We start from the raw sequence: 11,216 nt of genomic DNA on the forward strand, positions 1-11,216 counted from the left end.
GAGGTATTGAGACAGATGGAAAGAATCTTCCATCTGCTGGTTTACTATTCAGATGGTCCCAATGGCTAGACTGAAGCCATGAACTTTAACTTGTCTCCCACTTGAGTGGCAGGGGCCCAAGGACAGGAGTCACCTTTCCTGCCTTCCTAAGTGTGTTATCAGGGCGCTGGATTGGAAGCAGAGGAGCCAGAATTCAAACTGGTGCTTGCAGCGTTACAGGAAGCAGCCTAACCTGCTACACTACTCCTTTTGACTATTGAGATGATCAATGTGTATCTGTTATCAACATGATGTCCCAGCTGCCTTTTATTTTTTAAAAGATTTATTTTTAATTTATTTGCAACACAGTGTTACAGGTGGAGGAAGAGAGACAGAGAACCTGCTACCTGCTGGTTCCCTCCTAAAACGGCCACAACAGCCCGGGCTGGGCCAGTCTGAAGCTGGGTGCTTCTTCTGCGTTTCCCATGTGAGTGCATGGCCCAAGAACTTGGGCCATCCTCTGCTACTTTCCCAGACCATTAACAGGGAATGGGATCAGAAATGGAGTAGCTGGGATTTGAACCGGCACCCATGTGAGACGCTGGGCTGCAGCCAGAGGTTCAGCCTACTATGCCAGTGTCAGCCCCATTACCAACTTGCTTTTAGAGCTGAAAATTTAGGAGGATGCCTTCGGGAGCGCTGGTAGGCAGGGCTAGCTGATAACACACACCCGGCTACCTCAGCAGTGGTCTATGAGTGTCTTACGAATTGCCCACTTCTGGCATGGGGCTCCACAGCCAACTTCCCCTCTACTTCTAGAACCAAAAGGCAGATACAGAATACCCACTCAGTAATGTCAGGTAATTCTGCTCTGCTGTCACACAGTGAGCTCCCTGCTTCTAGAACCCTGATTATAATCAACCAGAGTCTTGGCATTTCCAATTGCAGGCAGCCCACTGATTACTTTTTGGGCAGATTGATTAAGAAACTTTGTAACAGAAAAGGAATGCATGCAAGGTCCCCACATACATTTGTGACAAGGACACTCAGGATACAGACAATAGCTGCTCTATCACAGCCTGATTCTTTCCAAAGGATAAAGCATTCTTCAAGAAGGGTGTGAGGGGGAGGCGGGCAGAGTGGCTAGAGAAAGCCACCATTGTCCTTTGGATTAAAAGCAAAAGCAAAACCAGAACAGGTTGGCTCTGCAAGATCATGTCCTCCACACCCGAAGTAGCAAACTGAGCCCTACGCCTTCATGGCGACAAGACACTGCCAGCACCTCAGAGAAGCTGTGGCACAGCAACCCACTGGCACAGCAGGCAGGCTCTGTTTCAGGTGCCAGCTGTGCTGCGGGCACCAGCTAGAGTCGGAATTGTCTGCTCAGTGCCTAGACACTTGCCCACGCTTCTGCTAACCACCGTGGAACCCCAAGTTAACGGCCATGCAACCTTTGCCCTTGCCTGATCGGTATACCTGTTAGCAGCGCATTAGAGGTAGGACGGGGAGAGCACAGCTGGCCTGGCCCAGCTCCCCAGCCAGGGGCTGCTGCAATGTGTCTGTCACGTGGCAACTCCAAAACAGGATGCTATGTGACAATGTTGTGCCTGAAGCAGGAGGGGAATTCTGGACAGAATGCCTCTGGGGAAACCTTACCACCAAGGGTTAAATGTGTGGCCATCCTCCGCCCCCCTTGTGAAAACCAGAGGAACAACCCCTAGGACCACAGGCTCTGATGGGAGGTGGCTGTGAATAGAGACCAGGCTAGGACCGCGAACGGTGACCTCTTACCTGAAGATGCTCTTTAGACAAGCTCTCGCAGGTTGTAGTTTTCTCTTGAAGTTAAGCGCATCCCCTCCTGCTCCCCCCAAACACCCACTTGTGCCTGTCTGAGCCAGACATGAGGTTGGATCTGTGCTCATGACACTAACAACTCATTCACGACAGAGTAGCTCCTGCTGCTGACAAGCTAAGGCGCTTCCTCATCCCATCACCACATGTCACTGTAGCCATCACTCCTGGGACCTGGCACAGAATGTTACCCACTAACATAACCACTGAAGTACAAAACTCGCACACACCACTGGCTTTCCTGGGAAGGCCGTTTGTACCTGTCATGTCACATGTGGGGCCAGGAAATGCTTGATCCTATCAGCCTGACATAGCTCAGAGGACCTTACATGGAGCCTAGAATGTTCTTTGAGGGTTTACGTTTTGTGAAGCAGGGGTAAAATTGGGAGGATTGTTGCCAGGAAGCAGAACACACCAACGCCGACTGAGGTAAACTACACGTTCTGCTACAGACACTGAACTAAGGAGCAGACGAGGAAATATGAGGCCTGTGGCCGGCACACACCACACACTCTGGAAGACATGTTTGCTGTTAAGCAATGCATTCGGGGCACCAGGGTGGGAATCTGAAAATCCACCTCGACAGTAGCCAGTCCCAATGCCAACCACCAAAGATGCTCAAGAGCTTAGACTTCACCTTGATGCCAGCCAGCCAAAGGCACGCAGCTGCTGCAACACAGAGGGCTGAGTCAGAAAAGGAGGCTGCTGTCAGAACAGTTTTAAAAACGTAATACTGTTTATTTAACTTCAAAACCATTTGCGCATTCTAAACATACAAAAAAATAACAGAACATTGAAAAATGCGTTTAAGTACAGAAGGTCCTTGAACTGCCATTGCTGGCAGCGGCTCTTCACCTTGCTCACACTGAAGAGTTCTAGAGTTTGTTTTAAAAAACAAACAGTTGGAAAACTACCGCACTTAAGTGAACAAACAAACAAAAACCCAACCCTTCTCATGCCAGCTGACCCACCTTTATGTCCACAGCTACGAATGGCAGCAGAATGCCATGTCACTATATACAAAAACAAGACAACCAGAAGGGAAATGGATGCCCACTGCAGTGTCAGCGGGTCCAGCCTCGCAGTGCACGCCCTGAGCTTCGGCCCCTGCCCCGCTGCCTCAGCGCCACGCAAGGAGCATCGGAAGTTTGTCACCGTTGTTCTGATCTCTTTACAAACTATATGTACAGTTGGGAACTCAGGAGCTCTAGGCCGCAACCAGAGCGCTAACACGACCTTACACATTAAATGAGAATGCCAGAAACATCTTGAAATGCCTTTGTTACGCCAACAGCAAAGTGCACAGAGTAAGAACACAAGAGTGCCTTTTCCTTTTTAAAAATGTTTGGAAATATGTACAGCTTTGATACAGTTTCAGGGTGCTTCACACACCCATGGCACGTCAGGGAAACCACTGACAACTTCGAGAGCACTTCAAGAAAACTACAGTGATCGTATCGATTTGCTGTAATTAAACCTAATGAGGGCAACAGACCACCTCTCAGACAGGAGAGGCGCCGGTCGCGACGCTCCCCTACTCTAAGGTATTCACAAGGAGACAGAACAACACAGTTTGTTTTTATTCATCTTCCTCCTCCTCCTCCTCCTCCTCATCTTCCTCCTCCTCCTCTTCATCTTCCTCTTCCACCTTTTTCCGGGCAACCTTGGCAGGCACCTTTGCACCATCAAACTTCCCTTTAGATTTATAATCGGCAACATCCTGGAAGAACAGGGACATAGTGCACGTGAGTGGAGATGCACCTGCCCAGGACCAGCCAAGGGCACAAGCATGCAGCCCCCCCCCCCCCCCGCCACCCCAGGAAAGCAAGTGGGGACGCAATCACAGCAGTTCAAGTACCGAGCCCCAACCTACAACTTGCTCATTCGGCTGTAAGAGTTAACGGCTGCCCTACCTTCTCGTACTTCTCCTTCAGCTTTGCCGCCTTGGTGATGTACGGCTGCTTCTCACCATCACTCAGGTTGTTCCACATCTCGCCCAGCTTCTTGGCCACGTCTCCAATGGAGATCCCAGGGTTGGTGGATTTGATCTTGGGGCGAAATTCCGAGCAGAAGAGGAAGAATCCAGATCTTAGGAGGAAGAATTATGTAACATTAGACGAGAATCCACCAAAGTGGGAGCCTAACCAGAACCCCTGCCCTGTTCCTGTGTCCCACATACCTCTTTCCGTATCATTACTTCTCCACCAATACATGTTACCACGGCCAATACCTCAAAACCGGGGATTCTAGGTCTCCAATGCTTCGGAAATACACATGGTGCTTTCCCAGTCTATGAGTTACACAGCCCCCAACCCCCAACCTCAGCTCAGCTCAGCTCAGCCGTAAACACTAAGGAGGCACAGCATTTTAAAGCTCAAAGTGCAAAGGCTTTTGCAGGAATATCTTGACATGTTTGAACCCCAAATCTCTTTTTTAGCAGAAGAAAATGCTTTATCTGCCTTCCCACAGTCTCTTACGGTGGTCTCTTAGGGGCATTCGGGTCCTTTTTCTTCTTGCCTCCCTTGGCTGGCCCATAATCCTTCATTTCCCGATCATAGCGCACTTTATCTGCCTTGGCCATCTCATCGAATTTGGATTTCTCCTTCCCAGACATTGTCTGCAAAGAACAGTACCAGTGAGATACCTCCATGTAGTCCTAGATGAAACAGCTGCCACTGACACAACACACACACCATTCTAAAGACAGGCATGATGAGTCCAACCAGAGCGGAAACAAACGGCCCATGTAGGCTGACCTGGAACCTAAGTAGCCCCCAAACGGAAACTCCAACCGAAACTTCCTGGAGGACACCAGATAAATACCTTCCACCTCTCAGAGCACTTCTTGGAAAATTCCGCAAAATTCACAGGGACTTCTGGGTTTTTCTTCTTATGCTCCTCTCGGCATGTCTGCACGAAGAAGGCATACGCCGACATCTTGCCCTTTGGCTTCTTGGGGTCACCTTTAGCCATCCTGACTGTGAAAAGGCAAAGAGGAGCCCACAATGAGGACCGGAGCACCAGAACGAACCACACGGCACAGCCAACACTTCAAGTTCACATGGCTGCAAGGAAGCCCACTGCCGCCCACACGCAACACCACTGCCACGGCTAGGGGGCAAGGCAATCGGCTTCACTGGCCCTGGCACTGCACTTTCGACCAGCGTGAAGTGCGCTGGTTTGCAAGTTACTTCTCCAGAGTCATCAGCTTGTCCAAAAGGAGCCAACCCAAGGGGGGGGGGGGGTTCTGCCGGTACTGCTTTCCAGAGCTCCCCAAAAGGGGAGAGAGGCCACGACCGAACACTGTGCTCTGGCAACACGGCTGCCCGCAGATGTCCTATGTTTCTGTTTTTTAAAAAGGCAAAACCCGTAGTCACTGCACTTTGCAAACAGGAGACTGGGAAGAACACTACTGCTGACGCATCTGGGCTTCGGAAGTAGCCTGTCCAACAAGGCTGAGCTGGAAAGAAGCAGGTAGCTCACACAGTGTTACTTCAAATCTGTCACTTTGTCACTGCCGAGAGGGGGAGGGTTAGCCATGCGCATCCACACTGCGGAATGCAGCTGCAGCCAGGCACACTTTCTGCAAAGTTTCCCAACACAAATGCAGCTGTGCATGCCATCGTCCCTGCCCGCCTCCCCAACCCCCCAGCTTCCCGCCATCTTTTCCTTTTCCCACACCCAAGGTCATCATGCAGAACTAAAGCATTCTGCCAGGCAGCCACTGCCTGCAACTGGACTGCCTAGGAGCCTCGAAGCAGCAGCGCGGAGGGTAAGGGCATGGGCACCGGGGAACCCGGCCGGCAGCTGGCAGCTTGACTTGGCCCCGCGTGGGGTCACACGGACACCTATAATTCACCTTCCATTTTGTCAAAAGCCTGCTGATGAAAGAAAGTGCCCCTGAAATCCGCCGCTTCTGGCCCCGGGGGGGGCACGGGGCCGAGGGCGGCGGCGGGGGCTGTGAGCCACGGGTGTGGGGCCAGGGCGCCTGCAGCCTCCGCGCCAGGGCTGGCGGCGCCCGCCGTGCTTCAGAAGCCCGCTCGCTAAAATGGCTGATTCGCGCGCGGCCGGCACAGGCGTCGGCGGAGGCGAACAAAGCGGCCCGGGTCCCGCCGGCCCCGCCGGCCCCCGCCCGCCCGCAGACCGGCCCCCGCCCACCCCGCCCCGCCCCGCCCAGGCAGCCCGGGAGCGCGGGGGGGGGGGGTCCCGCGGACCTCCCCGCCCCCCCGCCCGGCGTGGGGCGCACTCCTTGGGATAACAAAGGCGCCACTGCAGCCATGACGCTCCGGGCTGCGGGGCTGGCGGCGGCGGCGCCCCCGGCCCTCCTCGCCCGGCGCCCGGGGCTGCGGGATCCGGGGAGCTGGGGCCCGCGGCGGCCGCCTCCCCGCCCGGCGCCGGAGCGCAGCACCGTGCCAGCCATGTTCGCGGCAGCGGCGCCCGGGCGGGCGGGACACGAGCCGGGGGGCGGCCGGCCCACGCCCCCCTTCCCCGGCCGCCGGGCGCTCCGCGACGGCCATGTTCACGCAGAAGCAGCAGCGCAGCCCGCGGGCCCGCGCGGCCACCGACCGAGCCCAGGCACGAAGTTTTCCCGCACCGCAGCCGCGCATCGACTGTCCGCCGCCGCCGTCCCGGGGCGCCCCGACCCCGCCCGCCCGCGCCGGCCCTCCGCAGCCCGCTGCCCCGGGCGCACCCCGAGAGCGGGCGGCGCGGCACAGGCACCTCCAAAGTTGAAACACCTGAATTATTCTTGCCTGCGCACCTAACGGGAAGCCGGGTGAAGGGGGCGGGAAGGGCGAGGGCAGGCGAGGCGGCGGCGCGTGCAGGCGGCGGCGCGGGGCGCAAAGTTGTGCGGGCGCTGCGGCGGCGGGCGCCGGAGCTGTACCTGTATTGTTCGCTCGTCCGGGCAGCACAGGGCACGACGCGCGGCTCAGCGCTCCCCAGCCTCGCGCTAGCTGCCTCCACGAGAGCCGCCTGATTGGCCAGCGGGCTCCGCCGTTTAAAACAACCTCCTCGCCCGGCCATTGGCTACGGGCCTCATGCATATTAAGCAGGCAAGCCTGCCTATTGGGCGCGGCCTCTGGGATCATTCATTCGAACCCAACAAGCCGCCGACCCAGGTGACGGAGCCGAGGTGGATGAATGCTAATACTGTCACGTGCTCACCCGCCGCCCCCCTGCCTTGCCCTCCCAGAGCCGAGCTGGACCCTGAACTTTCGGAGAGGTGGCCCGGCGATTCCCAGAGGTCCCGATCTCCGGCGTGGGAAGGGCAGGTCGTGCTCCGCCGCGCTGCCCTCTGCTCCTTCCGAGGCGCTGCTGCAGTGCTCCCGGGTCCCGGCCTCTGGCACCCACTCAACGCCCTCATCCTGGGAATCCTCCCCCAGGGGCAGATTACAAAAGCCGTCGGCTAGGCGGCAGCTGGCTTCTTGATAAGCCGGTGCTGGACACCTGTTTCCTCGCCTAGCTCTCCCGGTTTCGGCCCTCCGATCCTCCTGCCCTCCCGCTAGGCTGCTTCCCGCTGCTTGCCACCACGTCTGTATTTACACCTACAGTTCTGGAAACGGTAGCCTAAAAGGAAATCGGGTTAGCAGGAACGGAGAAGCGTCAGCTTCGTGGGCAGGGAGTTGGAGTGGAATGGCTTCTCTCCTCTCCGGCTCACTTCAACATCCATGCCCTCCACCGCCCTGAGACACTTTCTAGTAAAGAGTAAAGTGATTGGATTGAAGCAGTGAGTGAGTGGGATCCGACTTGCCCCGCTTTACCCCATGTGCGGCGCTTTGCCTCGGCAAGTTGCTTCTTTGGGGGATTCAGTGGAGGTTTTCCGAAGTGTATGCGGTATGTGTGTGGTACGTGAGCACAGCCGCGTGTGGGGGGAGCAGAGTCTCCTTTCTAAGGACTGTTGGGAAATTCGTGGGGCTTTTGTCGCTCAGATGACTTGCAGGCGTTTCTGGAATTTAGTAAGAGGGAGAGATGGTCAACGTTGGGAAATGGCCTGTGTGGTGTGAAACATAGTTGGCTAGAGGAAGCAAATGGCCCACTGGAGGCTGGTGTGGCCTCAGCCTTGTGGGAAAGATAACAGTGTGCCCTTGCTTCTTTGAAGTACCAGGAACGTCCTGTAAAAGGGGTAGAAGAGAAGGGTGAGGCCAAAGACAGGCTCAGCGTGCTGGGACGCCATGCTGGGCAGCCAACCTCAGCCGGCCCGGTGGCGGCCTAGACGGTGGCCCCGAGGGGCTGGCGGGCCGCAGCTGCGCAGCCAGAGTCAACGAAGTGGACGGAAGCATCACAGACACAGGTGGCCGGCCGTCCTCTGGGCAGTCCCAGAGGCTCCAGCTGGGAGAGACGAGAACAGGATCGAGGACCATGGAGGCCCCACGGCCAATCACAGTACCCATACACCACGTGCCAGAGCCAGGCTTCCCCCACCCAGCCACCTGCCCTCCCCCCACCCAGGACACTGCCCTCCCCCCACGCCAGGACACTGCCCACATACTTCGAATGATGAAAGGTGGAATCCTCATCTCGGGCGGTGCGGCCATCGTCGCTCAACAGACGCTGCTATTCAAGTGAAGTCAGTATGCTGGGGCCTGAAGCTTTAAGCTGCGGTGGCCATCACAACCTCACAGAACATGTCTATGACATGGCTATCACCATGTCACGCAGTGGTTGCATGGCCCCCTGCTCTGCCCCGCCCTTCTCCCACCCACTGCATTTAGTCTGTGTCCTCTCCAAGCCTTCCTCTAAAGCCTGCTTGGCTTCTGAGTGCTACTATCAGTGTGAGCAGCTCCCCGTCCCAGCAGAAAGCCTCATAGTTCAATGTCATGAATACATATCAAACACTTACCAATAAATACTGGAAGGGGCATGAGATGAAGGGGTAGGGGTAGAAGGCAGGCACGAGGCAGGCTTTGGGATGTGGCTCTGACTTCCTGCCATGCCCTTTCACCAATCACATCACCTATCCCAGCCTCAGTGTGTTCTGTCTCGCTTTACATACCTGCTCCACGCTGCTGGTGAGGACGCTACTGGTGAGAACCTGCTGGTGAAAGTGATAGAGGTCGGCTGGGGGAAGACTGGAGGCTGGGGCTAGAAGGCAGAAGAGCAGAGAAGTCAGGAGTGCCCAAAAGTTGAGTGTCTGCAGCCAAGGTCAGAGCCTGGGGGCTTAGGAGGAACTCCAGCAGGAGTAGGCAGGACCATCCACTGAGCCTCCAGAGTGGGGGGGGCACAGCCCTGCCCTCAGGGGAGAGCACTGTGACCTCATGAATCCCAGCCTGGCTCAGGACAGCCACACCCCAGGATTGCTCCAGCTGCCTAGAGCAGATGGCAAATGTTCAAGGGATGTAAGAAGCAGCACCAAGCATGGCAAGCACCATAGTAAAAGGCCCCTAGTCTAAATGAAGGCCCCAGCGATTAAGAAAGAATCCCCCTCACTCAGCGAACATGAAAGCTACCGAGCTTGGCCCACTGCCGACCCTGTCTCTCCCTGTGACCAGGCCCAAAGCTGTCACCTAGGCAGCCTGATTCTCAGGCCAAGGCAGAGGCGTGCGTGTGGTTCAGGCTAGTTGACTAGGCTAAGGTGGGTCCTGTTGTGAACTTCCTAGCAGGAGGAGTTGAGCCTCCTCACAGGGGAGCTCCCAGCAGGCTCACTTGAGAGATTTCCCAGAAGGGAATATCTCCCAGCAGACTCCCAGCCTTAGTCCCAAGCCCTACCCCCGCCCCCTGCAGCTCCCTGATAACCTTACACTGGCCCCACCAACACACACACACACACACACACACACACACACACACACACACACACACACACGGTGAAGGATGTGTAATCAACAGCAGCATCCGCAGAGCCAAACCCAGGACCTAGAGGTTGAGCTCCCCTTGGCTAGGAGGGGACTGCTCTCCCCGCCCCCCAGGGGCCCCTCCTTGTAGGTGTGAGGAAGAGCAGGGACGCCAGGGGTGTTTAGCGTGATACAAGCCTCTTCAGCTGCCCCAGCCCTGGACTGTTGCCCCTTGCAGGGCCTGGGGCAGTCAAGGGAAGTTTGCCTGTATTTCACTGCTGGCACCCCTGATCCTCAAAGGCCATAAATGGCCAGCAACTGGCAAGCAAGTCAAGATGAAGGTGGAACCAAGTTGGCACTGTGGTTGTGGCCTAGGGGTAAAGCCTCCGCCTGAGGTGCTGCCATCCCACATGACACTCCAGTTCCACCCTAGGAAAGCAGTGGAGCATGGCCCAAGTCCCTGGGTCGCTGCATGCACGTGGGACACCCGGAAGAAGCTTCTGGTTGAGTGAGTGAACAGATAGAAAATCACTCTGTCTCCTCTCTCCTCCCCCAACTTTCTGTAACTCTGCCTTTCAAGTAAATAAGTCTTTCATCGTGAAACAGAGAAGCTGGAAGTGGAACTAAAGGACCTGGCCCCTCCCGGGCTTGGGCCGTGTCCAAAGCAGCAGCCTCACCCGCAGCAGTCACTTCAGGGCCTCAGCATCAGCTCTTCCCTTTGCCTGGGACACTCTTCTCCCATAAACCCACAAGGCCTTCAGCCTCCCTTGCTTGATCCAAGGGTCACCCTGTTGGTTAATTGAACCCCAGATTAGGGTTGCCAGTCCTCATCCCCTGCTCCAGCTTTCTACACACTCTTCCTGCCAAGAGAGCCCCGTGAGAGCTGGCATATGTGCTGTTCTCCACTGGATGCCTGCGATGTGGCACAGACCATCCCTCTACTGAAATGTACTCACGGACCCTTAGGTCCCCACCCGTGCTGTGGGCTCCTCACAGCAGGACTTTGCACTTTCTTGAGGTAAAATCGCAGCCTCAAGAACCTTGTAGCCTGGCTGGAGCAGACACACAGCAGCTCTCAATGGAGTGTGGACAACAACATGAGTGGAACATAGGGCTGAGAGCATGCAGGACGGCAAGGTGAAGAGCAAGGAGTGATTCTGGATTGTGGGTGGAATGACGGCTGGGAGGGCTCCTGAGGAAGTCCCTTGGAGGTGGACACAAAGGGTTAAGGAGACTTCTGCAGTCAGTGAGGGAACAAAGGACTCCTCGCCATGAGCAAAGCAGGACCCTTAAAAACAGAGGCAGGAACATGTAATTTGAGCTGGGGGCAGAAACTCAAGACTGGAGTGGTCAGGGCATGGGTGCAGTAAGAACTTGTGCACAGGGGCCAGTGCCAACGTACAGCAAACTAAGCCTCCACCTGAGGTACTAGCAGCCCATACGGGCAGCTCCACTTCCCATCCAGCTCCCTGCTGCTGCCTGAGAAACCAGCAAAGGAGACCCCAAAGCCTTGGGACCCTGCGTCTCTTCTGGGAGACCCAGAAGAAACTCCTAGCTCCTGGCTTCAGACCAGCCATTACAGCCATTGGGGAGTGAACCAGTGAATGCAAGATCTTT

At 56.1% G+C, this 11,216-nt stretch overlaps 1 protein-coding gene across 3 annotated transcripts; it reads right to left on the bottom strand.

Annotated features, from left to right (window-relative positions):
- Positions 1-2,547: 2,547 nt before the first annotated feature.
- HMGB3 (high mobility group box 3) lies at positions 2,548-9,005 on the bottom strand. Of its 3 annotated transcripts, XM_040999651.1 has the most exons (6): positions 8,822-9,005; positions 8,318-8,424; positions 4,654-4,808; positions 4,308-4,447; positions 3,744-3,918; positions 2,548-3,550 (listed from the first exon to the last, which is right to left on the bottom strand). In XM_040999651.1, exons 2-6 carry the CDS (start codon positions 8,361-8,363, stop codon positions 3,410-3,412), a joined length of 657 nt encoding a protein of 218 aa, XP_040855585.1. In that variant the 5' UTR covers positions 8,364-8,424; positions 8,822-9,005; the 3' UTR covers positions 2,548-3,409. The 3 variants fall into 3 exon arrangements, with proteins under 3 accessions (XP_040855585.1, XP_040855587.1, XP_040855586.1); XM_040999653.1 differs by lacking the exons at positions 8,318-8,424; positions 8,822-9,005 and adding an exon at positions 7,360-7,375; XM_040999652.1 differs by lacking the exons at positions 8,318-8,424; positions 8,822-9,005 and adding an exon at positions 6,713-6,789.
- Positions 9,006-11,216: the final 2,211 nt, after the last annotated feature.

Source organism: Ochotona curzoniae, unplaced genomic scaffold (assembly GCF_017591425.1).
Source record: "Ochotona curzoniae isolate NIBS_2020 unplaced genomic scaffold, NIBS_Ocur_1.0 scaffold_1852, whole genome shotgun sequence".
NCBI lineage: Eukaryota > Metazoa > Chordata > Mammalia > Lagomorpha > Ochotonidae > Ochotona > Ochotona curzoniae.